The sequence below is a fragment of the Pseudophryne corroboree genome, chromosome 8, assembly GCF_028390025.1.
Source record: "Pseudophryne corroboree isolate aPseCor3 chromosome 8, aPseCor3.hap2, whole genome shotgun sequence".
Classification (NCBI taxonomy): Eukaryota; Metazoa; Chordata; class Amphibia; order Anura; family Myobatrachidae; genus Pseudophryne; species Pseudophryne corroboree.
This window is the reverse complement of record NC_086451.1, coordinates 39735001-39762074: the sequence shown is the minus strand read 5'-3', so window position 1 is coordinate 39762074 and position 27074 is coordinate 39735001. Positions and strand designations below refer to the sequence as shown.

General features: G+C 46.9%; 1 protein-coding gene and 1 long non-coding RNA gene across 3 annotated transcripts in view; one reads left to right on the top strand and one right to left on the bottom strand.

The window, feature by feature from the left end:
* The window catches only part of LOC134948348 (histo-blood group ABO system transferase-like), a 162401-nt gene that overhangs the window by 71633 nt on the left and 63694 nt on the right, over positions 1–27074 (bottom strand). For both annotated transcript variants that reach the window (XM_063936275.1, XM_063936274.1), the window contains exons 2-4: positions 20991–21069; positions 15445–15501; positions 4461–4520 (exon numbers count right to left, since the gene is read on the bottom strand). Coding sequence is in view for 1 of the 2 variants with exons in the window: in XM_063936274.1 (XP_063792344.1) it covers positions 4461–4520; positions 15445–15501; positions 20991–21069 (196 nt within the window). In the remaining variant the exon portion in view is untranslated. The remainder of the gene's footprint in view (positions 1–4460; positions 4521–15444; positions 15502–20990; positions 21070–27074) is intronic.
* LOC134948349 (uncharacterized) lies at positions 1339–23545 on the top strand. Its single transcript, XR_010182943.1, has 3 exons — positions 1339–1730; positions 22984–23022; positions 23416–23545. It is a non-coding gene; the product is annotated as an uncharacterized LOC134948349 (long non-coding RNA).

The window sequence follows — 27074 nt, the reverse complement described above, 5'->3', positions numbered from 1 at the left end:
TATGTTACAATATTTGTATTTTGATCGTAGGTCCACTCTCCTTACGGGTCCCTCTGACCTTGCCAGGTTCTACAAAAAATGGGGCCCCTATATGGCTACTCTAGACCAGACCACCCAATCCGCGATAATTGCAACCTTTGAAAATTCTCAGTGGACAATGTCCAGATAATCTGGCTTCCCTCTTCTTCTACTCCTATCCTCCTCTTTATCTCCTCGTCAATCTTCTAGATTTCATCTTCTCTCTTGTCTTTTCATATCTTCTACATGCCTAGCTTGTTATTATCTTTATTAATGTAATATTACATCAGCTTAGTCACAATAACTTAATTGGGAACTATGTATAATGATGTATGGTTGTATGTTCATGACCCCACCCTAATGTGGTGTTTCTGCCTTTGATGGGCCGACAGCGCTCTGATCTTTCACCCCCCCCCTCCCCCCCCCCTTCCTTGTTTGACTGTATTTTCTTATTACATATTGCTGTTTGGCTTAGATATACTTGTATTGATCCACTTTTCATACGTTCCCTATGTTCTAAGGTTCGTCACATTATGATGCTGATGTCATATTGTCAAACGCATATTTCTTATATATTTCTTATATATGAAAAACCTCAATAAAAATCAGTTATTTAAAAAAAAAAGAAGGGTTATTCCCGGGTTGAATACCGAGTCAGTGGCAGTGTAAACGGGTTCCCTTGTTGATGCGACCCGGGACCCGTTTACTACATGGGGAGAGGCGGCGCGGAGATGAGCTCATCTCCCAGCACCGCCTCCACCCTGCTCCCGCTGCCGGCTCCGCCCCCCGCTGCTATGGCAACCGGCCCGGCATATTGCCGGGTTGGCAAGACAGCATTGAGACTCCAATGCCGGATCCCACCCGGGTAGGACCCGTTTCCAATTCCCGGGTGGGATCCGGCATTGGAGATGTGAAAGGGGTATAATATTCCCTCCCACATACACAATCTTGGGTCTCATGTATATAGAAAAATCTGCATTACCATAGCCGCCTCACATCCTGCATGGAATGGAAGAGAATACATTTGGCTCCACTTGCCAGTAGCCCCCATCTCTCCGAGCTGGTCTGTGAGGTGGATGCATTCATACAGCAAGAAAAACACCATTGCTGCATTGAACATACGTGTATTCCTAGAACATACCTGCCATCGGAAATTATGGGGCCTGGGACTGACAAAATAGACAGGGCCCCTCCCTCCCAATAAAAAGATTCTGCCACACTGCTCCACCCCTATGTGATGTCATACATTGTGACGTTACAAATAGGTGGAGTGTTGAGAACCTACAGGAATGGTTTACAGAGAGCTGATGTGCATATAAGCCTTGTTCTAAGAAGTCCTCCCTGTGTATCAGACTGCTGTTGATTCACACAGGGCCGTAACTAGGTGTGGTCCAATGATGCCTTGCCCACAGCGCAGATGCACTGAAGGTGCACCATTTGGCAGCACACCCGCACGGCCGCTGGTACACTGACACTCCGTCTCCTGCCGCCCGCCGCTGAAGTAAGGAAGCCCTGGGGCTAGAACAGAGACCTTTTTTCAATATGAGAGGAGGAGGGGAACCTCTCCTGCCCACCCCTAGCTCCTCCTCTCTCAGACCTTCAGCAGCCGCCGGGGACGAGACATTGCGGTATCAGATCCCCAGCAGGGAGCAGGCTCTGATATCAAGTACATCAACTCTAATCCAGGTCACCGCATTCTCCAGCCAAACCAGGTAGCTGGGGGGAGGGAATCTGCTGCTGGTCTGCCAATGCATTTTTTTAACAATGGCACCAGGGCATACTGTAGGTATAACACAAACTTTCTCTCACACACACAAACAAACACACACACACACACACACACACACACACACACACACGCTCATTCTCTCTCTAACCCTGCTGCTGGGACTCTGCTGCTGTAATGTGTAAAGAGGGGACTCTGTTGCTATAAAGTGTAAAAATTGGGACTTTGCTACCGTAATGTGTAAAAAGGGGGTCTCTGTTGCCGTAATGTGTAAAAAGGGGACCATGCTGCTGTAATGTGTAAATAGGCGACTGTGCTGCCGTAACATGTAAAGAGGGGGACTCTGTTGCCCTAATGTGTAAAAAGGGGGAATCTGCTGCCGTAATGTGTAAAAAGGGGACTCTACCTGCTGTAATGTGTAAAATAAAGGGGGGCTCTACCTGCCACAATTTGTAAAAGGAGGTTCTGCCTGTCGTAATGAGTGACAGGGGCTCTACCTAGCGTAATATGTAAAAGGGGCACTACCTGGTGTAATGTGTGTAAGTGGCACTACTGTGTGGCGTAATATGAATAATGGAGACTACTGTGCTGCGTAATAGGAATTGGTATTATTTTGTGGCCACGCCCCTTCCCTGTGAAACCACTCCCCTATATTTTTGGTGCGCATCTAGAGGCGCGCACTGGCCCTGTTTTAAATGTATGTGTGTGTGTGTGTGTGTGTGTGTGTGTGTGGGAGGGGAGGGGGGGATGCTGCTTCTTGCACACAGCGCTAAAATGTCTAGTTACTGCACTGGATTCACAGACCGGTGCAGCTCTACAGGTAGGAGCCAGGGGTGGGCACCCTCTCTGTAAGGGCTCGGGACAACAGTCCCCACAGTTCTCCCCTGAAGGCTGCCCTGCTTGTGCATTATCACTTTACATAGCTACTGCAGTGCAGAGCTGTACGCAATTCAGCCGCATCTCCATTTGCAACTGAATGGGTGTATCAGAGCGCTCTCTCACAAAGGTAATGTTTGCTGTGGGCACGCTGACAGAATTGCTGGTTATGCAAAGTTGTGCCTACGCAGAACTGGTCTACTGCAAGTGCCCACTGATGGCCGGTATAAAACAAAAGGTACGGAGAGGGTCAGTCTGGCCGCAGAGGTGTGTGCAACTCCCCCAAAAAGGCAAATATTACATTTTAGTTCCGTGCCCGCAATGCGCAATCAGTAACCTTCGACTTGCTTTTGTTGGAAATCATGGGGGTCATTCTGACTCGATCGCGTTGTTCGCATCGCAGAGATCGGGTCGGAACTGCACATGCGCCGAAGGCCGTTGTTCCCTAACGATCGCCTCTGCCTTATTTTGGGGGCACGGTCCGGTCAAGGCAGACGTGGCCGAACCATGCGGGGGCGGCCGCAGCGGCTGCGTGATGTGACACGCAGCCACTGCGACCAGGGGGCAGCAATGAGCAACTCCCGGTCAGCCGCAGGAGCAGCGGTGGCTGGGAGTTACTCAACAAGTACAAAAGCTGCTTTTGTACTTGTGCGGGAGGGGGGGGGGGGGGCGGACAGACGTGTGGGGCAGGCTAGCCCTGTGCTGGCCATCCCCCCACATGTCTGGGAACATGATCGTAGCTGTGCTAAATTTAGCATAGCTACAATCAACTCGGAATGACCCCCTATGTCTCTGTAGGTGTTGTTATTGCAGAGTTATAGAGGCACACACCAGCAGATGACAAACTAGAAGTAGACCAGTTACTGAAGTAAGGGTGCGGGCAGTAGCGGATCTTGCCACGGGCAAGCAGGACTTTTGCCCGGGGCGCCGCCTTCCGGAGGGCGCCGGCGCCATCCGGAAGGCGCCGGCGCCATCCGGAGAGCGCCGCACCATGGCAAGATCCGCTGCTGCTGTGGTGCCCCCCTCTGCCGCTGCCCGCTGTCCTGTTGTCCGCTGTGAAGGGAAACTAGACGCTACGCGTCGTCTAGTTTCCCTTCGTGGGCTGCCCGCTGTGAAGGGAAACTAGACGCTACGCGTCTAGTTTCCCTTCCTGGAGATGACCTTAACTGTAATGATGTGCGGTGCGCGTTGACGTCATCGCGCACCGCACAGCAAAGTTCCTCTCCATGAAGGGAAACTAGATGCTACGGTTCTAGTTCCCTTCGTGGAGAGGACCTTTGATGTGCGGTGCGCGATGATGTCATCGCGCACCGCACATCCTACTACAGTAGAGGGGGCGTAACTGACCACGCCCCCTGTATGAAGCCACACCCCCTATTGCAGCCCGGGGCGCAAGTAGCCCCGTAACCGGCCCTGGGTGCGGGTATAGCTGTACTCACTGTTATACACACTGGTTATGCACACAGGTTGAGCAGAGTGGGGTTTTATACAGCTCATCAACTGGTGAGTGTATACGGCAAATGGCTAGTGGTTCAGGTATGCTGGAACAGCTTCATATGCAGGTTTTAACCAGGTCTCTTATAGGAGCTAAGTAGAAGACTTCTGTCTCCCACAGAGTCACACCACAAAGTATTTAGCTGGCCCCCGCATATGTTCAGTAGAGAGCAAGTTCAATTAAAAGTAGCGGCCTCTAGAGGCTGGAGGTAGAACTGTCAAAGACTTTCTAACTTTTTTCCCCAGAAGAAAAAGCTAACAAAATTAAAATAAAAGATCTTTAGGAATTCTAAGTACATGAAAAAGTTTTATAAACTTATATATAATAAAATTATTTTTATCTCACCTCTGAAGTTTCACATTCTGAAATAAGTTTACAGGCTGTCTTCTAGGGCTGACTTTATGCCTACAGGAGTGATACAGAGACAATTCATTAGAAATTACAAACCCACATATAATGGCATGAGCATCACAGACAAAAATTTAATCTTGATTCTTTTCTATGACCAGTAAACCCCTGGGTAATGAGCAGTAGCTCATAGATTCAGCATAAAATGCTGGGATCTATGCGGTTTCCCTGCATGTTAAAACTAGAGATGTGCACCGGAAATTTTTCGGGTTTTGTGTTTTGGTTTTGGATTCGGTTCCGCAGCCGTGTTTTGGATTCAGACGCGTTTTGTCAAAACCTCCCTGAAAATTTGTTGTCGGATTTGGGTGTTTAAAAAAAAAAAAAACCCTCATAAACAGCTTAAATCTTAGAATTTGGGGCTAATTTTGATCCCATAGTATTATTAACCTCAATAACCATAATTTCCACTCATTTCCAGTCTATACTGAACACCTCACAATATTATTTTTAGTCCTAAAATTTGCACCGAGGTCGCTGGATGACTAAGCTAAGCGACCCAAGTGGGCGGCACAAACACCTGGCCCATCTAGGAGTGGCACTGCAGTGTCAGACAGGATGATACTTAAAAAAATTAGCCCCAAACATCACATGATGCAAAGATAAAAAAAGAGGCGCAAGATGGAATTGTCCTTGGGCCCTCCCACCCACCCTTATGTTGTATAAACAGGACATGCACACTTTAACAAACCCATCATTTCAGCGACAGGGTCTGCCACATGACTATGACTGAAATGACTGGTTGGTTTGGGTCCCCACCAAAAAAGAAGCAATCAATCTCTCCTTGCACAAACTGGCTCTACAGAGGCAAGATGTCCACCTTCTCCTCATCGTCCGATTCATCACCCCTTTCACTGTGTACATCACCCTCCTCACAGAGTATTAATTCGTCCCCACTGGAATCCACCATCTCAGGTCCCTGTGTACTTTCTGGAAGCAATTGCTGGTGAATGTCTCCACGGAGGAATTGATTATAATTCATTTTGATGAACATCATCTTCTCCACATTTTGTGGAAGTAACCTCGTACGCCGATCGCTGATAAGGTGACCGGCTGCACTAAACACTCTTTCGGAGTACACACTGGAGGGGGGGCAACTTAGGTAAAATAAAGCCAGTTTGTGCAAGGGCCTCCAAATTGCCTCTTTTTCCTGCCAGTATACGTACTGACTGTCTGACGTGCCTACTTGGATGCTGTCACTCATATAATCCTTCACCATTCTTTCAATGGTGACAGAATCATATGCAGTGACAGTAGACGACATGTCAGTAATCGTTGGCAGGTCCTTCAGTCCGTACCAGATGTCAGCACTCACTCCAGACTGCCCTGCATCACCGCCAGCGGATGGGCTCAGAATTCTTAGCCTTTTCCTCGCAGCCCCAGTTGCGGGAGAATGTGAAGGAGCTGTTGACGGGTCACGTTCCGCTTGACTTGACAATTTTCTCACCAGCAGGTCTTTGAACCTCTGCAGACTTATGTCTGCCGGAAAGAGAGATACAACGTAGGCTTTAAACCTAGGATCGAGCATGGTGGCCAAAATGTAGTGCTCTAATTTCAACAGATTGACCACCCGTGAATCCTGGTTAAGCAAATGAAGGGCTCCATCCACAAGTCCCACATGCCTAGCAGAATCGCTCCGTTTTAGCTCCTCCTTCAATCTCTCCTGCTGCTTCGGCAAAAGCCTGATGAGGGGAATGACCTGACTCAGGCTGGCAGTGTCTGAACTGACTTACATGTGGCAAGTTCAAAGGGTTGCAGAACCTTGCACAACGTTGAAATCATTCTCCACTGTGCTTGAGTCAGGTGCATTCCCCCTCCTTTGCCTATATCGTCGGTAGCTGTATAGGCTTGAATGGCCTTTTGCTGCTCCTCCATCCTCTGAAGCATATAGAGCAGTGTTTCCCAACCACGGTCCTCAAGGCACACCAACAGTGCAGGTTTTAGTGATATCCAGGCTGCAGCACAGATGGTTAAATCAAAATAACTGAACTACAAATTAAGTCACCTGTGCTGAAGCCTGGATATCACTAAAACATGCACTGTTGGTGTGCCTTGAGGACCGTGGTTGGGAAAGCCTGATATAGAGGGTTGAATTCCACCTTGTTACCACCTCTTGCTTCAGCTGATGGCGGGGCAGGTTCATGAGTGTCTGCTGGTGCTCCAGTCTTCGGCACGCGGTGGCTGAATGCCGAAAGTGGCCCGCAATTCTTCGGGCCACCGGCAGCATCTCTTGCACGCCCCTGTCATGTTTTAAATAATTCTGCACCACCAAATTCAATGTATGTGCAAAACATGGGACATGCTGTAATTTGCCCACATGTAATGCACGCACAATATATTGGTGGCGTTGTCCGATGTCACAAATCCCCAGGAGAGTCCAATTGGGGTAAGCCCTTCTGCGATGATGTTCCTCTGTTTCCGTAAGAGGTTGTCAGTTGAAAGGGGTGATACAAAGCGTAGCCTGCCTAGGAATGAGTTGGCGTTTGCGAGATGCTGCTACTGGTGCCGCCGCTGCTGTTCTTGCTGTGGGAGGCAATACATCTACCCAGTGGGCTGTCACAGTATATAGTCCTGAGTTCGCCCTGCTCCACTTGTCCACATGTCCGTGGTTAAGTGGACATTGGGTACAACTGCATTTTTTAGGACACTGGTGAGTCTTTTTCTGACGTCTGTGTACATTCTCGGTATCGCCTGCCTAGAGAAGTGGAACCTAGATGGTATTTGGTACCGGGGACACACTACCTCAATAAATTTTCTAATTGCCTATGAACTAACGGCGGATACTGGGCGCACGTCTAACACCTACACAGCTGCCAAGGCCTGAGTTATCCGCTTTGCAACAGGATGACTGCTATAATATTTCATCTTCCTCGCAAAGGACTGTTGGATAGTCAATTGCTTACTGGAAGTAGTACAAGTGGTCTTCCGACTTCCCCTCTGGGATGATGATCGACTCCCAGCAGCAACAACAGCAGAGCCAGGGGCAGTAGGCGTTACACTCAAGGATCCATCGGAGGAATCCCAGGCAGGAGAGGACTCGTCAGACTTGCCAGTGACATGGCCTGCAGGACTATTGGCTTTCCTGTGTAAGGAGGAAATTGACACTGAGGGAGATGGTGGTGTGGTTTGCAGGAGCTTGGGTACAAGAGGAAGGGATTTAGTTGTCAGTGGACTGCTTCCGCTGTCACCCAAAGTTTTTGACCTTGTCAATGACTTCTGATGAATGCGCTCCAGGTGACATATAAGGGAGGATGTTCCTAGGTGGTTAACCTCCTTACCCCTACTTATTACAGCTTGACAAAGGCAATACATGGCTTGACACCTGTTGTCCGCATTTCTGTTAAAATAATTCCACACCGAAGAGGTGATTTTTTTGTAATTTGACCAGGCATGTTAATGGCCATATTCATCCCACGGACAACAGGTGTCTCCCCGGATGCCTGACTTAAACAAACCACCTCACCATCAGAATCCTCCTTGTCAATTTCCTCCTCAGCGCCAGCAACACCCATATCCTCATCCTGGTGTACTTCAACAGTAACATCTTCAATTTGACTATCAGGAACTGGACTGTGGGTGCTCCTTCCAGCACTTGCAGGGGGCGTGCAAATGGTGGAAGGCGCCACCTCTTCCCGTCCAGTGTTGGGAAGGTCAGGCATCGCAACCGACACAATTGGACTCTCCTTGGGGATTTGTGATTTAGAAGAACGCACAGTTCTTTGCTGTGCTTTTGCCAACTTAAGTCTTTTCATTTTTCTAGCGGGAGGATGAGTGCTTCCATCCTCATGTGAATCTGAACCACTAGCCACGAACATAGGCCAGGGGCTCAGCCGTTCCTTGCCACTCCGTGTCGTAAATGGCATATTGGCAAGTTTACGCTTCTCCTCAGACGCTTTTAATTTAGATTTTTGGGTCATTTTACTGAATTTTTGTTTTTTGGATTTTACATGCTCTCTACTATGACATTGGGCATCGTCCTTGGCAGACGACGTTGATGGCATTTCATTGTCTCGGCCATGACTAGTGGCAGCAGCTTCAGCACGAGGTGGAAGTGGATCTTGATCTTTCCCTATTTTACCCTCCACATTTTTGTTCTCCATTTTTTAATGTGTGGAATTATATGCCAGTTATATATCAATAGCAATGGCCTACTGTACTGTCTGTACTACTACTACTACTACTACTACTACTACTACTACTACTACTACTGCTGGTCACCAAAATGCTGCACTGTCCTACTATATACTGCTCACAACAATGCAGCACAGATATGGATACTTGAAGTGATAAGGAGCTGCAAGATACAGCAATGGCCTACTGTACTGTACTACTGTATATGCATACTGGTGGTCACCCCAATGCTGCCCTGTCTTACTATATACTGCTCACAACAACAATGCAGCACAGATATGGATAGTATACTTGACACAGAGCTGCAAGATACAGCAATGGCCTACTGTACTGTACTATATGTATACTGCTCGTCACCAAAATGCTGCACTGTCCTACTATATACTGCTCACAATAATGCAGCACAGATATGGATAGTATGCTTGACACAGAGCTGCAAGATACAGCAATGGCCTACTGTACTGTACTATATGTAAACTGCTGGTCACCAAAATGCTGCACTGTCCTACTATATACTGCTCACAATAATGCAGCACAGATATGGATAGTATACTTGACACAGAGCTGCAAGATACAGCAATGGCCTACTGTAATGTACTACATGTATACTGTTGGTCACCAAAATGCTGCACTGTCCTACTATATACTGCTCACAATAATGCAGCACAGATATGGATAGTATACTTGACACAGAGCTGCAAGATACACCAATGGCCTACTGTACTGTACTATGGGGGTAATTCTGAGTTGATCGCAGCAGGAAATTTTTTAGCAGTTGGGCAAAACCATGTGTACTGCAGGAGAGGCAGATATAACATGTACAGAGAGAGTAAGATTTGGGTGGGGTGTGTTCAATCTGCAATCTAAATTGCAGTGTAATAATAAAGCAGCCAGTATTTACCCTGCACAGAAACAAAATAACCCACCCAAATCTAATTCTCTCTGCACATTTTATATCTGCCTCCCCTGCAGTGCACATGGTTTTGCCCAACTGCTAAAAAAATTCCTGCTGCGATCAACTTGGAATTACCCCCAATATGTATACTGCTGGTCACCTAAATGCTGCACTGTCATACTATATACTGCTCACAATAAAGCAGCACAGATATGGATAGTATACTTGTCACAGAGCTGCAAGATACAGCAATGGCCTACTGTACTTTACTATATGTATACGGCTGGTCACCAAAATGCTGCACTGTCCTACTATATACTGCTCACAATAATGCAGCACAGATATGGATAGTATACTTGACACAGAGCTGCAAGATACACCAATGGCCTACTGTACTGTACTATGGGGGTAATTCTGAGTTGATCGCAGCAGGAAATTTTTTAGCAGTTGGGCAAAACCATGTGTACTGCAGGGGAGGCAGATATAACATGTGCAGAGAGAGTTAGATTTGGGTGGGGTGTGTTCAATCTGCAATCTAAATTGCAGTGTAAAAATAAAGCAGCCAGTATTTACCCTGCACAGAAACAAAATAAACCACCCAAATCTAACTCTCTCTGCACATGTTATATCTGCCTCCCCTGCAGTGCACATGGTTTTGCCCAACTGCTTAAAAATTTCCTGCTGCAATCAACTTGGAATTACCCCCAATATGTATACTGCAGGTCACCTAAATGCTGCACTGTCATACTATATACTGCTCACAATAATGCAGCACAGATATGGATAGTATACTTGACACAGAGCTGGAAGATACAGCAATGGCCTACTGTACTGTACTATATGTATACTGCTGATCACCAAAATGCTGCACTATCCTACTATATACTGCTCACAATAATGCAGCACAGATATGGATAGTATACTTGACACAGAGCTGCAAGATACAGCAATGGCCTACTGTACTGTACTATATGTATACTGCTGGTCACCAAAATGCTGCACTGCCCTACTATATACTGCTCACAATAATGCAGCACAGATATGGATAGTATACTTGACACAGAGCTGCAAGATACAGCAATGGCCTATTGTACTTTACTATATGTATACGGCTGGTCACCAAAATGCTGCACTGTCCTACTATATACTGCTCACAATAATGCAGCACAGATATGGATAGTATACTTGACACAGAGCTGCAAGATACAGCAATGGCCTACTGTACTCTACTATATATATATACTGCTGGTCACCAAAATGCTGCACTGCCCTACTATATACTGCTCACAATAATGCAGCACAGATATGAATAGTACACTTGACACAGAGCTGCAAGATACAGCAATGGCCTACTGTACTGTACTATATGTATACTGCTGGTCACCAAAATGCTGCACTGTCCTACTATATACTGCTCACAATAATGCAGCACAGATATGGATAGTATACTTGACACAGAGCTGCAAGGTACAACAATGGCCTACTGTACTGTACTATATGTATACTGCTGGTCACCAAAATGCTGCACTGTCCTACTATATACTGCTCACAATAATGCAGCACAGATATGGATAGTATACTTGACAGAGCTGCAAGATACAGCAATGGCCTACTGTTCTGTACTATATGTATACTGCTGGTCACCAAAATGCTGCACTGCCCTACTATATACTGCTCACAATAATGCAGCACTGATATGGATAGTATACTTGACACAGAGCTGCAAGATAAAGCAATGGCCTACTGTACTGTACCACTATAATTATATACTTGTGGTCCCCACAATGCAGCACACTGAGCACAGATATGGAGTGTTTTCAGGCAGAGAACGTAGATATTTGCAGCACACTGAGCACAGATATTTGCAGCACACTGAGCACAGATATTTGCAGCACACTGAGCACAGATTACGGAGCTTTTCAGGGAGACAACACAGCCACATCCTCTCCGTTCAATCTCCAATGCACGAGTGAAAATGGCGGTGACGCGCGGCTCTTTATATAGAATACGAATCTCGCGAGAATCCGACAGCAGGATGATGACGTTCGGGCGCGTTCGGGTTAACCGAGCAAGGCGGGAAGGTCCGAGGCTGCCTCGGACTCGTGTAAAATAGGTGAAGTTTTGGGTGGGTTTGGATCTCAACGAACCGAACCCACTCATCTCTAGTTAAAACCCAGCATGTACATTTACCATGGACTTTTCCTCGCAGTTGCTGAAAGTGCAATGAAAAATTCTTGCTATGCGTAGGACTGATTGGCCTAATTGCATAGGTCTGAGCTGATAATTAGCCGTGGGGAATTTGATATGGTGCGAGGCACGCTAGCCCAAACTGCGAAAAAATGCTGCGTCTAGGTTACGCTAGGTGAATGCAGGCTGATTGACAGGAAGAGGACGTTTGGGGCTGGTAACTGCCCGTTTGTCTGGGAGTGTCAGGAAAAACACAGGCGTTGCCAAGCGTTTTCAGGGAGGGTGTGTGACGTCAACTCCGGCCCCGATCAGCCTGATTCTATCGCACTGTAGGAGTAAGTGCAGGGCTGCGCACAGACTGGAAAAATCAGTCGATGGTGAGTGAGCTGCGAATCGATTTGCAGCTGACCGGTGTTTGCAAAACTTTTCACACGGCGTATGCAGACTAGCACGGGGCTGGTATTCACTACGTCTTGGTGGCAACTATCCGATCACAAACCTCTGCAAATTCGCAGAGGTGCGATCAGGTCTGAATTAGGCCCAATATGCTGTCACAACATCTGATCTGAATTTGTTGCGAATTAAAATACTATTGCATACCTCCCAACTTTTCATATGTTGAAAGAGGGACACACGCATGGCGAAGCCGAGCGCGCTCCCGAAAAATGGGCATGGTCTAAGAAAACGGGGCATGCCCAGCACTCTGTGAGCCGCTGGCGTGCCCCCTCTCCCTCTGACTCCAGTGAACAGACGCTGTGCGCATTCACACAGCGTCTATTCACCGCTGCTCTGCTAAGCAGGGCAGCGAGTGCAGGAGCCTCCCAACTGCCCCCCCCCCCACCGCGGGACACTGCGGCCTGCGGGTGGGACAGCGGGACAGTCCTCAAAAAACGTGACTGTCCCGCGAAAATCGGGACAGTTGGGAGGTATGCTATTGGCCAACCAGCATTCATTTTTCACCATTTATTCCTAAATAAAGGACCGCTCACAATCACCAACTATTGCAGACAAGGATGACTGCAAGAGCAGGAAGATTCGATGTTGGTAGTCTGTATATAGATGTTGAAGTGGTACCTTGCCTAGAAAGTACTACAAGGAGCAGAGTATCCCTTGGTCACTCACTAAACTTCAAAGTAGTTCCAACTGTGCCCAGTCTATATTGGTGCAATGGATCCGATTGAAAACAGAGGGCAACACTTCATAGCTTGCAATCCCATCTACACGGGTATGCTATAGGCTGTCGCCATTATAATGTTGACATGAGAATGTCGACATGGTTGTAATGTCGACATACAGACGTTCACGTCAACATTAATCATGTCAGCGCTGATGAAATGCCAACATGAGTACAGTAGAATATTAATAAAACTATACTATAGGTCTATCGGTGACTTACCTGGTCTGGTGGCTCCAATGGTGTCTGCCAAATCCGGCGGTGATGACATGATGATTTCCAGATCATCTTGCAGCGTTTCCAGCGGCGAGTATCACTAACCTTAACCCTTACCTTGGCCTAACCCTTATCACCCCGCCCACAGCCTAACACTAACAATCATCTTAGTACCTACTCCTAACCCTCCACTTCTCCAACCTTACACTATCGCTCCCTTCCTGCTGTCTAACCCTCCTGTAGGTTACCCCTAGCTCTCTTCCTAGTGCCTGGTGTTTCTCCTAGTTCCCCCCCCCCCCTTCAATTTTATTGCCAGCGGGGGTTACAGTCAGTGACACAGAGGGGTGTGTCAATATTGGGTGAAGGTTGTGTGGAGCACACGGACCCCTGAGTCAGGCGGGGCCCCACTCCTCACCTTGCACCCATTGATTGTACTTATCTTCCCGTCTCTGATGCAGAGATCACCGGGAAGATTTTCCCAGAGATATGTGCATGTGCAGTGAAGAAATCACCGGGAAAAGGGAGGTGGCACACTGCCAGAGTCTTTAGGAGGAGGAGCTCACATGGGAAGCACACGCAGGCCCTCTCCTCTGAAGAAGCACCTCTGGTGAGAGTAGTGATATCCCCGGTGGTAACACTTGGATGTATAGGGCAGTACAAAATTATAGGGGTCTATTTACTAAGTCTTCAACGGAGATAAAGTACCAGCCAATCAGCTCCTAACTACCTTGTCACAGACTTGGTTTGAAAAATGACAGGAGATGATTGGCTGGTACCTTATCTCTGTGCACTTTACCTCCACCCAAAGATCCCAAAGATTAGTAGATAGACCCCATAGTCTTATTGCTGCAAAAGAGCCACTTATTGGGTTTGTGCCCAGCGGCGGATTGGGACGCCTGGACCCCGGATCAGATCCCGTGGAGCCGGGTCCCCTGCTCTCCGCATTGGCCGTTCTCCCCCCACGCATGGCCGCCGCAATCTGAGCTTCTGCACATGAGCAGAAGCTCACTAAAGCCAGAGCCGCGGCTAGCCGCACTAAGCGTTCATTCAGTGCAGTCTCCTCCAGTCCTCTTAGCTCCGTCTTCCGCACCCCAGCTCCCGTGCTGTTCTTCTCCCCACCTTGTCCGTGCTGCTGCTGAGTGCCGGGCTTCGAGTGAGGAGTTTTGCTGGTGGTGAGTTTACTGGGGAAGGGGGAGAGAGCCTCTGGGTGAGCACAACGGCCATGTGTTTGGAGAGGGGGGGTAAGAAACTGCTGGGTGAATGCTTTGGAGGGTGGGGGGCAATATAACAGTGAGTTTATTCTGATAATACAAATGGGTACTCTTAATGTAGCAGGAGATGAACAACAGAGTATTTTTGTTTTTTCCATCAGGATGAATAAATTATAGTAATATATTGTGTTCATATATTACAATAATTTATCCTGTGTCTTCATTTAAATAAGATGATGGTAAACAAGAAGCAATTACGTTTCTTGGTTACCTCCTGCTACAGTACATTAATAGTACCTTGTCCTTACTGGTATATAGACATTGGCGTGCACACGGGGGGGGGTTGCCTGGTGCGCACAGGCACCCCCAATTGTCCTGCACCCCCCACATGCCACGCCTGCTACAGACGCCGCCAAGACCGTTTTCGATGTGGCTGTAGTGTCACGCGTAGCCGCTCCGTGAGACCTGGAGTAATGTGTAAAAGGGGGCTCTGCCTGGAATAATGCGTTACTAGGGTTCTGCCTGGAGTAATGTTTAAAAGGGGCCTCTTCCTGGCATGATGTATATAATGTGCTTTACCTGGTACAATGTGTATAATGTGCTTTACCTGGTACAATGTGTATATTGTGATCTACCTGGTGAATGTGTATAATGTGCTATGCCTGACGCAAAGTGTATACCATGCCCTACTTGGCGCAAAGTGTAGAACGTGCTCTATCTGACGGAATATGTATAACATGCTCCACCTGGTGCAATGTGTATAAACGGCAATGTGAATTGACACTATTATGTGGCCACGCCCCTTCCACACAAAGCCACGCCCCAGAATTTTGCGGCGCACCTACGACACACACTTTCTATTCCTGCGTGTCTTTAGGCCTTCTGAGCAGTAATCCTGCGCACTTCACAGACTCCACCCCCTCAACAGACACCCCCCCTCCCCCCTCCCAATTAGGGTTGCTTCCATAAATTTCCCGGGCTGGTATTTGATCCCAATCCACCCCTGTTTGTGCCCATTATAAATATGCCCGAGGGAGACAAGAAGAAAGTATATGTGTACAGGCTGCGCTGTTACGAGAATATTGACCACAATATATATACTGTACTCACTCTTGTTTGCAGGAAAAGATAGTAAACGAATGCCATTCTGTATCCTTATAATTGTGCCTAAACAACATTAGAAAGCTTTAGTTTATTTCAATAAAACAAATTACAATAACAAAAAAAAATCCAATAAAAGGCCGTGTACATGGTACAGGGAGTACTGGTGTGGTTGGCCGATGATGCTGTACCCCATTTCTTATACATCAGAGCCACAGGATTATTAGATGGGGCACAGGGGTTGTAGGCACCAGGCTCCCCATCTCTGAGAGAGACAATTTCCTGCCACTTACCGAAACCGTATATCCTATAACTACTGCCCTATGGGGGTCATTCCGACCTGTTCACACGCTGCCGTTTTTCGGAGCGCAGCGATCAGGTCACTAATGCGCATGCATATGCACCGCAATGCGCAGGCGCGTGGTACGGGTACAAAGTGGATCGTTGCTGAGCGATGGATTTAACAAAGAATCCATTTGCACAGCCGATCGCAAGGAGATTGACAGGAAGAGGGCGTTTATGGGTGTCAACTGACCATTTTCTGGGAGTGTTTGGGAAAACGCAGGCGTGTCCAAGCATTTGCAGGGCGGGTGTCTGACGTCAATTCCGGGACCGGACAGGCTGAAGTGATTGCAGCGGCTGAGTAAGTTCAGACCTACTCAGAAACTGCACAAAATGTTTTTGCAGAGCTTGGCTGCACATGCGATCGCACACTTGCAAAGCGAAAATACACTCCCCTAAAGGCAGCGAGTATCTGATCGCAGCGCTGCAAAAAATAGCTAGCGAGCGATCAACTCGGAATGACCCCCTATGTCTCGCCTGTCCTAGGCCTCTAAGCTCTTTGACAGTACTGTCACCAGGTCACCTCATTCCATTCCACCCACTAACCCTCTTCAATATAGGATTCTGCCCCATCCACTCCAGTGATGTTCAAGCACCAAGGTCACATCCTAATACAGGGGTTATCTCTCTCGCCTCATCCACCTTAATATTTTGGCTACCTCTGATGCAGTTTAGCACTCTCTACACTTCTATACTCCATTGGCTTCCATGACTCTGTCCTTTAATGGTTCAACTCCCACCTAATCTTCTGTCACCCCCCCCCCCCCCCCCTTATTGGTTTTGCCTAAGTTTCTGGCCATGCCACCCTTCCTCTTCTCCCCCCTACACATGATTCCTTCGGCCTATGCACTGATGACACTCAAATATATTCCTCACTCCCAACTTCTCTACCATCTCCAAACTGCCTGTTTGCCATGGTTGTGATACATGATCCCGGTGATTGGAATGCCAACGGTCACATGACCAACATTGGCATCCTTTAGTATGCCGACAGCGGATGGGGTAATTATTTTCCCCTTTCTCTGTTGCTTACCCTAAACTGCCTGGGGTGGCAGCTAGGGCTAAGATAGTAGGGATGTTAGCTAGGGCTAAGACTCGGGGGGTTGGTGGCTATGGCAAACCCCCCCTCTAGTGCTTATCTCTAACCCCCTCCCTGGGTCCTAACCCTAACAGTGGCCCGATACTCAGCTTCAGGAAGTCTGCATTTGGTGTTCCAGCACAGGGATTCCCAGAGGTGCCGGGATTTTGGTGTTGGTCACATGACCACCGGTATCCCGACTACTTGGATGCTAATGTCATCCCGTCTGCCATCTCCTCTTGTATGTACTAGCACTTCATGAAACTTAACATGGACAACGCCAAACTCATTGTATTTCCTTCTTCCACGGTCCTTCCACATATCGGGGGTCATTCCTAGTGACCGCCCACTGGGAGTGTATTTTCGCTTTGCAGAAGTGCGAACGCCTGTGCAGCAGAGTGCCTGCAAAATCTTTTTGTGCAAAACAAGACCAGCCCTGTAGTCACTCTTCATGTGCGTTGATTCTAACAACGGAGGGACGGCTTTTGACGTCACACACCCACCCAGCAAACACCCAGCCACGCCTGCATTTTTTCTGCCACGCCTGCGTTTTTCTAAGCACTCCCTGAAAACGGTCAGTTGACACTCAGAAACGCCCTATTTCTGTCAATTTCCTTGCGGCCGGCTGTGCGATTGGAATCGTCGCTAGAACAAGTGCAAAACCACTATGGACTTTGTACCTGTAGGACGCGCGTGCACATTGCGGAGCATGCGCAGATTAGCCTTTTTTTCACTGATCGCTATGCAGCGAACAACGGCAGCTAGCGATCAACTCGGAATGACCCCCATCATCCTCTGTTGACATCACCCTCTCCACTACCTTCCAAGTCCTGTGTCTTACCGCCATCCTAAACTGCACTCTCTTCCTTATGCCCCACATACATGCCACCTGTCAATCTTGCTGCTTATACCTCTGGAACATCGGCAGAATCCACCCTCCTTCCTTCCCCATTCCACCAAATACCCTCATACGCACTCTCATGATTTACCCTATTCCATCAGTCCAGCAACTGTCTCCTTCCTCTGCCACCTGCTTCACTGGCTCCACATCACCCTCAGAAAATAGTTTAATCTTCTCACATTTACTTACAAAGTCTTAAACCACTCTGCCATTCCATACATCTAACCTCATCTCTGTCCACACTCCCTCCTGCCCTTTCTGCTCCTCCTCTGACTATTACCTTTCCTCCACCCAAGTCACCTCCTCTCATGCTTGCCACTAAGAGTTTGCTCGAGGTACTCCCTCTGGAACTCAAAACCTCATCTAGTCAGACTCTCTAGCAGTCTTTCCACCTCTATACTTACCTATTGAAACACACCTTTTTATTAAACCTTACCAACCCACCAATATTTTTTCTCCTCTTGCTTCAAGCATACATCCTTCACAGTAAACCCTCCAACTGTTCAACCTTTCCCCTTAGTAGGTAAGCACTTAAATGCCGGGCCCTCCTTCCTGTAAGAGCTTACATACTTAGGGGAAGGGGTGCTCCCCTAGCACAATTCGTGTCTCCAGTTCTCCTCTACATTGTCTCCTTCTCCCTTACAGTGACTGACTCTGTTTGCTCACCCCTACATTGGGTAGAGGATCACTACCCATGACCAGGGTTGGACTGCCCATCTGGCACTTCTGGCAAATGCCAGAAGACCAATGACCAGTCACACACAGAGTGGGGAAGGTCGTGTGTAGCGCAGCTTCCGGCCATCTGGTTTGTCCCCCCTGCTGCCAAAAGTGCGTGTTGCTAAGAAACATGGCGGCATGGTGCCCCGCATATATACCTTAAATATAACTGTCCCTAGTGAATATGAGTCCCGCACAAGAAAACACTTTTCTCTTTTGTGAATCCAGGATTATATGGGCCAGATTCAATTAGCCACAGAAGCCACGGATTGTCTGCCACAGCTTTGTGCATTACCACTCACTGGCTGATTTTGGCTCGCATCCTATGGTGGTGCAAGCAGAAATCAAGTACCGTAATGGGCTGATATATGCGCAACGCAAGCCGCAGACGGCACCTCTGGTGTAACTGAAACCAGCCCTGTGTGTTTGAGAAAGCAGCCCATGGAATTTAATTCATTAGTAATCATCATCAACAGGATATATAACTACAGAGGGATCTCCATTGTTTTTCCTATGCTGACAATATTTTTTTTTCTCATGCCATAGACACCTGAATAAAGAAAATAATTAAGATGTACAGTTTAGAATACACTCACACTGGGTATGTATAAAATATACCCATAGCCCTACGGTAGGCCTATTATGCTTTTTGATACAATTATTACTACAGTACATTCATATATAAATATATAAATATCTTACAATACACAGGGATACATTTGTATTGGGTTCCAGACACTGGATTGACAGTGTCTACCTAGACAGTCAATAGATCAACCCCATATGGTAAAATTTCATAAAATGTCGACTCTGTCTTATGTCGACAGGTTCAATAGTTTGACACACAAATGGAAACAAAGTAAACTAAATTTGAAAGCGCTATTAATCAGAATTTATTTTTCAATTTCTCAGTAAAACATGTAATATAATAAAACGCAACACCAGCTGGTATGAACACATCATTTTCAAAAAATGTAAATTAATAAAACGTCGAAAAATCCACATAACAATACAACGCTCAAGGGAAAGTGAATAATGAGGAGCTAAAACATTATTCTTTTACAACTAAGGGGGTCATTCCGAGTTGATCACTCGCTAGCAGTTTTTAGCAGCCGCGCAAACTCTATGCCGCCGCCCACTGGGGGTGCATTTTAGCTTAGCAGAAGTGTGAACGGTTGCATCGCAGAGCGCCTGCAAAAAATGTTTGTGTAGTTTCAGAGTAGCTCAAAACCTACTCAGCGCTTGCGATCACTTCAGACTGTTCAGTTCCGGATTTGCCGTCACACACCCTCCCAGCGTTCACCCAGCCACGCCTGCGTTTTCCCTGGCATGCCTGCGTTTTTCCAAACACTCCCTGAAAACACCCAGAAACGCCCACTTCATGTCAAACACTCTGCGACAACCAGTGCGACTGAAATGCATCGCTAGACCCTGTGCAAAACTACATAATTCGTTGTGTCCGTACGTCGCGCGTGCGCATTGTACCGCATACGCATGCGCACAACTGCCTTTTTTAGCCTGATCGCTGTGCTGCGAACAACTGCAGCTAGCGATCAACTTGGAATGACCCCCTAAAGCAGCAAACCATCACTTGTTAGGAGTGAGTATACTTGTTAGAACTTTTAGGGTCATTCCGAGTTGATATCTAGCTGCCGTTGTTCACTGCATAGCGATCAATTAAAAACCGGCAAACCTGCGCATGCACTGCAGTGCGCACGTGCGTCATACGGGTACAAAAAGCATCATTGTTTTACACTGGTTCTAGCGACAATTCCATTCGTACAGCCCATCGCAAGGAGATTGACAGGAAGAGGGCATTTATGGGTATCAACTGACCGTTTTCTGGGAGTGTTTGGAAAAACACAGGCGTGGCTGGACGTTTGCAGGACGTATCTGACATCAATTCTGGGACCTTTCGTCGCAGCAATCATCACACAGAATAAGTAACTACAGGGATAGTCTTGTTTTGCACAAAACTAGTTTTGCAAAGCAGGGCTGCACAAGCGATTGCAGCCCTGCTATGCTAACATACACTCCCCCGTGGGCGGCTATGCGTTTGCACGGCTGCAAAAAGTAGCTAGCGAGCGAACAACTCGGAGTAACCCCCTTTGTTAATTTAGTTAGTTAGTTATCTCCCATACTGGCCAGGAATTAGTAATTAAATGTGGTCGAGCAGAAAGTTAGTAGGATGAAAAGCAAATTGGAGCCACATCTTTCTTATGAACAACAAAGGGCACTAATTGGGGTCACTTATGATGAAACATTCAAAATTACACCCCAGAAAATGAATAAAACTCGTGTCGATCTTTTCTGAGTCGAACTTTTGACCCCGCTGACCTTAAACACAGCTGACATTTTTACTGTCGAGCTATTGACCTTCTGCGTGTTGACCGTATGGGGTCCACCTTTTGATTGTATATCTATTATACCGCAATCACTTTTCTTCATCGCTGTGCACAGAACTGCATAACTAAAAGACATGACCATTATATGTTTTATGTATTTACTATTACTTACCAAGATATTGAAAAAAGCAGTATACACAAGGTGACAGAAAATACAACAATGCATTGCCTCGTTAGACAGATGGTCCTCCCTACAACAAGAAAAGTTGAAATTAAAATTAATATTCTTAGTATACAGATCAAAAGAGCCAAACGTTTCGAACACATAGGGGAAGACTTAGAAAATGACGGAGAGATAAAGTGGAGAGAGAGGCTGTGCTATAAAAATTCCTAAAAGCTGATTGGTTGGTATTTTATCTCTCTCCAAGATTTGCTAAATCTCCCCCATAGGGAGAATAGATACTAACCAAAGAGGTTTTCCATGACCTGCAATGCCAGCGTTCACTTGCTCCCCCAAGTGCTTATTGTGAAGCTGTCTTGGGAATGTCCAGAAGACTCACAAAGAGTAGACCACCCTACTGTTTCCCGTTAACTTCCCCAGTAAAGCAACACAACATTTTGCAGCAGTGGGGCGGGGCCAAGATGACACAAATCACTTCACTATGCTTCCCACACTTGCTCCTTGGGTTGTAAAAAGTACAGTAGGCAAGTATATCATCATGACATACTGTAGTAACTGCTGCCCCATCATACATAAAGTATTTTCACCCCCAATGCTGTCCGTCGATTGCTAGCGAATGATCTCTCATTTGACAGTTTCTTATATAGCGCAGCATATTCCGTTGCACTTTACAACTGGAACAACAGACAGACATAGAGGTAGGAAGGCCCTGCTCGCAAGCTTACACTCTATAGGGAAATAGGCATTGATACACAAGGATAGATGCTACCTATTGCATAATGGTCCTGCCAGATTGATATGGCCACCCAGCAATGTTGGCCAAGGGTCAGGAGAATGTGAAAGTGAAGAAAGATAAAATATGTGAGGTTATGTGTGGAATGTACAGAGAGGATGTACTGAGATAAGGAGGCATTTAAGGTTATGTGGGTGGGTCCGGAATCGAATAAGCTTGCCTGAAGAGGTGAGTTTTCAAGGAATGCTTGAAGGTTTGGAGACTAGAGGTGAGTCTTATTGTGCGTGGGAGGGCCTTCCACAGAATGGGTGCAGCCGGGAAAAAGTCCTGTAATTTTGAATGGGAGCGAGTGATGCGTGTGGATGAGAGACGCAGATCTTGTGCAGAGTGGAGAGGTCTGGTAGGGAGATATTTTGAGATGAGTGAAGAGATGTATGTTGGTGCAGTTTGGTTAATAGCCTTGTATGTAAGTAAAAGTATTTTATATTGAATCACAGTAGGACACTTATCTCCGGTGACTCTGTATTGTATCCTGCATTATATCCTGAATATATATGACCGACTGGTCCTCTTTTAAGCTAAATAGATCTGATGAGTGTTTGACTGAGTACGGCTGTACAAACATACTGCTACACTACAATAAACCAAACTTCTGGTTAAGAACCTGTGCTCATTTATTGGTAAGCGGCTCAATCAGATTGTGATGTCACTCAGGTGCTAAAAGGGAGAGGTAATTCTGTGTAAGAAAAAACATTTTGTTATCCCTAATGCACACTGAGTGAGAAATAATACTACATAATAATCAGATAATACGGAGATCTTAGTTGCGTATATCTGCAGATATAGGGCTAAGCCCCCACGTCGGCACAGCTCCGGTGACCCTGTATTGTATCCTGCATTATATCCTGAATATATATATGACTGACTGGTCCCCTTTTTACGCTAAATAGAACTTGAGTTGCCTGCTGTATCTGGATTCCGATGGTGTTTACCCTCTATAATCCGCGTTTACTCCATTACTACACATGTACATACTGTAGCAATGCAACCCTCCCCTCGATGGTTGTCTTAGATAAGGACTGTCTATGTATTATAATAAGGGATGGTTACTAAATTGTTGTGCCTCCACTCAAGCTATGTGTAGTATTCGACTACGGTTAAGGCTTGCTTGGGAAAGCCTGGTATTTATATTTAGTGATCGATACCCTTATAACATAAATATAATATAATATATACCTGTCTCTTCCTTAGGATCCTCAGATTGACTTCCAGATGGACCAGATGTATATGGTAAGTATAATGATTTTTTAATGAAAGACATTATTGAGCTAAACACACAGTAACAATTCCCCATTTACAAATTTACCTTTAGGTTATTAATCCCCGCCAACCCTCTCATATTTGGCCCTATACACAATACATGCATGGAATACACAAAAATACCTTTTTAAAGTAACACCCTTAGGTGTTAGAGTGACCCGGGTACTCTTAATATGACAGTGCACTGTAAGGGCCCGTAAGATTCGTACAAATAACAGCAATTAATGTCTAACATTTAACAACACACATAGCAATGACATTTGCCTTTCCCTTTTGTAGACGAATTGCTTATCTCAGTACAGAATGTTATTGTAGCAATTCTGTCTTGTATAGTGTCACTTATGTTTCTCTTCTCCCTGCTAGGTAAAAAGTATCTGTTTCCTTAGATGTAACAAACAGCAGTAAACGACTGGTTCCCTTCCTCAATAAAAGTGTGTTTACATCCGTTCCTCAATAAAAGTGTGTTTGCAGCTATACGCTCTTATGCTGAACTCCCTTGGAAATTTTATCTCTGGCAGCTGTGTTCTTTTAACAAAACTGTACTCCCTGTATTTCACAACACAAGTGTCTTCTCTATTCCTCTGAGGCTTAGATTCAAACTCTTAGGCAATGTCCCAATTAAAGATACGAATGAAGTACATTGTGAGTCTCAGTTTGCTTAAATACTTTGGCTCCTGACTGTCAGCCTCTGTAGAATTTACATGTGAAATGGCTGCGATAAGTCCGACCGAAGGCTGAATATATATATGTAAGCACTGAGGTCATATTAAACCACAAGGGGTTTTGAGGGTTGCCACTTTAAGGATGTGTTATGATTGTTTTTGTTTGTTATGGCATGATTAGGGGTCAACCAATGGTGGTCAAGTGGGGAGGAGAGTTTTGTTTGAAACTAGACTAAGGCAGATTATCTGCCTCTTGGTTCCTGTTTTTCCCACCCTCTTACCCAGTTTGTGTGGTTGGTTGGTTGGTTAGTTGGTTCAGTATGTGGCGGTAAAGAACGGTTGGTTGTTAAGTTTTTAGGCTTTAGTGGGTGCGCTCTCCTTGCAGTGGGGTATGGCGTAAACCAATTGTCTTGGACGGTAAATGGTTACACCACCTGAACGGGTGGGTTGTGGAGTGGAGAGTTGAACCCCAACGCTTGGTTTTGTGTGTGTGTGTTTGTTTTCCCTGTCCGTTCTTTAGTGCCGCCACCATTTAAAGTAAAAATTAAAAATAGTACCTGTCAATCAGTGCCGTGACTAGACATTTTAGCGCTGTGTGCAAGAAATGGCATCGGCGCCCACCCCCCCTTTTAACGTAAACTGGTGGCATTGCGCGCCTTAGGCGCGCGCAAAAAATATAGGGGCGTGGCTTCACGGGAAAGGGGTGTGGCCACAAAATAATACCAATTCATATAATGGTGCACAGTAGTTTCCATTATTCAAATTACGCCACACAGTAGCGCCGCTACACCAGGTAGAGTCCCCTTCTTACACATAACGGTAGACAGCGTCCCCCTTTTTTACACATTACAGCAGACAGCGCCCCCCTTTTGTTATGAGCCACGGCTGTGGCTCATTCCTGTTTTGCAGTTTTGTTCTGTATTTCATGTTATACTTCTGTTTATGTTCCCCGTGGGTGTCATGGGGTGCTCGGAGCTCACCCTTAAGGAGGGGATACTGTTATGAACCACAGGTAGTGGTTCATTCCTATTTTATGTTTATAAAGTTGTCTTGCATGCCAGGATTTCCTGTTGCTCTGTTTTAGAATACTCTTGTCTGCTGCCGCTGGTGAGTCTGTGTAATTGCAGCTTGTTCCCATGTGTTCAGCCTCACCTGGCTGCTAATTGCATCTTGTCGGTTTGGAATCATGCAACAGGGCAGCTGCATGGGATTATTAATTAGGCCTCTCTGTTATATGCTGGCTGACTGCAATTCACAGACGCTGGTGATATTCCTTGGTTTGCAGTCTGCTTGAAGTGTGAGCTGGTTCCTGTCAGTCCCTGTGTTGATTCCTGTGTCAGTCCCTGTGTTGATTCCTGTGTCAGTCCCTGTGTCGATTCCTGTGTCTAATCCCGTGTCCTGCTGTGAGGCGTTCCTGCCCTGAGTTCCAGTGGCTTTGCCTGTCCCTGGTCAAGTCTTCTGGCTTCCTGGTGTCCACCGGTCTGTCGTTTGGGATTCTGCCTGTCCTCCAGTTCTGAGAGTCGGTGTCGGCAGCATTAGAAGTTCCTGTCCGTTTGCCAGTATTCGTACCGGTTCCGTGAGTAGCGGCTCTCCCGCGTCCGTTGGCCTAGGCCGCTGTATTCCATTATTGTTTCTGTCCCTGGTGTTTTGCAGAGGGTTCTGCTTATGCTGTCACCGCCGGTACACAAAGGTATTGTGTCGGCGTGTGATCAGCATTTCCTTTGTTGTTCTTTTCCTTTGGCGGTTTCTCCACACATACTTTAGGTTTTTAGTTAGCTTGTAGCCCCTGGCCTGTTTGCTTAGTTAGAGGTCCTCTTGTTATCATTCTGCCTCGGATTTCCCTTTGTCTCTCATTAAGACCGGGGGGCACCGGAGTTGGGCAGACATAATCCGCCCTTCAAACGTGGCTGCCAAGGGCTCAAGAAACCATAGTCTCGCAAGGGATTTCCGATAGCACGGGTGAGACAATAGAGTTAGGGCGCCAGGGGCTATTCCCTTTCCATTCCCCTTTCCCAGCGTTACGTCCTGGTGCTCTGGACTCACTTCATGAACATCTCCCTTGTTCTGAGCACCAGGAACCTAACACCTTTTTAGACATTACGGCAGACAGCGTCCCCTTTTTTAGACATTACGGCAGACAGCGTCCCCTTTTTTACACATTACGGCAGAGTCCCCTTCTTACACATTACGGCAGACAGCGTCCCCTTTTACACATTACAGCAGAAAGAGTCCACCTTTTACATGTTACGGCAGGCCCCACCTTTTACACGTTTCGGCAGGCCACACATTTTACATGTTACGGCAGGATATGTCCCCCTTTTACACATTATGGCAGGCAGAGTTCCCCTTTAACACAGTACGGCAGGCAGATTCTCCCTTACACCCCCCCCCCCCACACACCTTAGAGTGTAGTGTGGTGTAGTGTACTGTAGTGAAGTGTAGTGTAATATACTGTAGTGTAGTGTACTGTAGTGAAGTGTACTGTAATATAGTGTAGTGAAGTGTAGTGTAATATAGTGTAGTGTACTGTAGTATAGTGTAGTGTCTGTGTAGGCACTTACATGCTGTTACCGGCTCCTGACTCCCCCTGTCCACTTCACAGAACTCAGCCGCAGCGCTGCCGGGACCTCAGCAGCAGCGGCGGCGGCTTAAGCTGTACACAGGCGGGCGGCTTCACCGGGACACGGGTGGCGGCTTCAGCAGCAGGACTCAGTCATGTGGGCGTCAGCGGCTTCAGCCAGATGCAGGCAGTGCCGCCACCTAAAACAGTGAATCTGCGGCCGTGCGGGTGTGATGCTTGATGGTGCGCCCTCAGTGCATTTGCGCTATAGGCAAGGCACCATCGGCACACACCTAGTTACGGCTCTGGGAAGGAGGGGAGGATAGGCAGTGGCAAGGCAGCTGATTCAGGAAGGTGCGATCTTGAAAGGGCCCCCCGTCCCCCTCTCTCTGTTGTCACTACAATTCTTCTTAGGGGAGAGTGAAAGTGAGAAACAGAGGTTAACAGGGGAAGAGAGAGAGAGAAGAAGGGAGAGGTGCAAGAAAGATAGAGGGGGGGGGGAATCAGGAAAAGAAAGTGAGGGTTTCATTGAAAAAGAGGGAATTAGAGAGAGAGACGGTGTCAGGGAGAAATGGATGAGAGGGGAGAGAGAAGCAAGAGAGAGTGTCAGAATAGAGAGGAGCAAGATAGAGTATTACAGAGAGAGAGAGAAAGGCTAGGTCAGTCAGAGAGAGAAGGGGGGGAGGGAGAAAGGATCCAGCATTAGACAGTTACCATTGCCAACAACAGCACACAGCCACAAGTCTTTGGGGCGGGCTCTTCACTGCATTAAGCTCCGCCCCCAAAATACCCGCGAATCG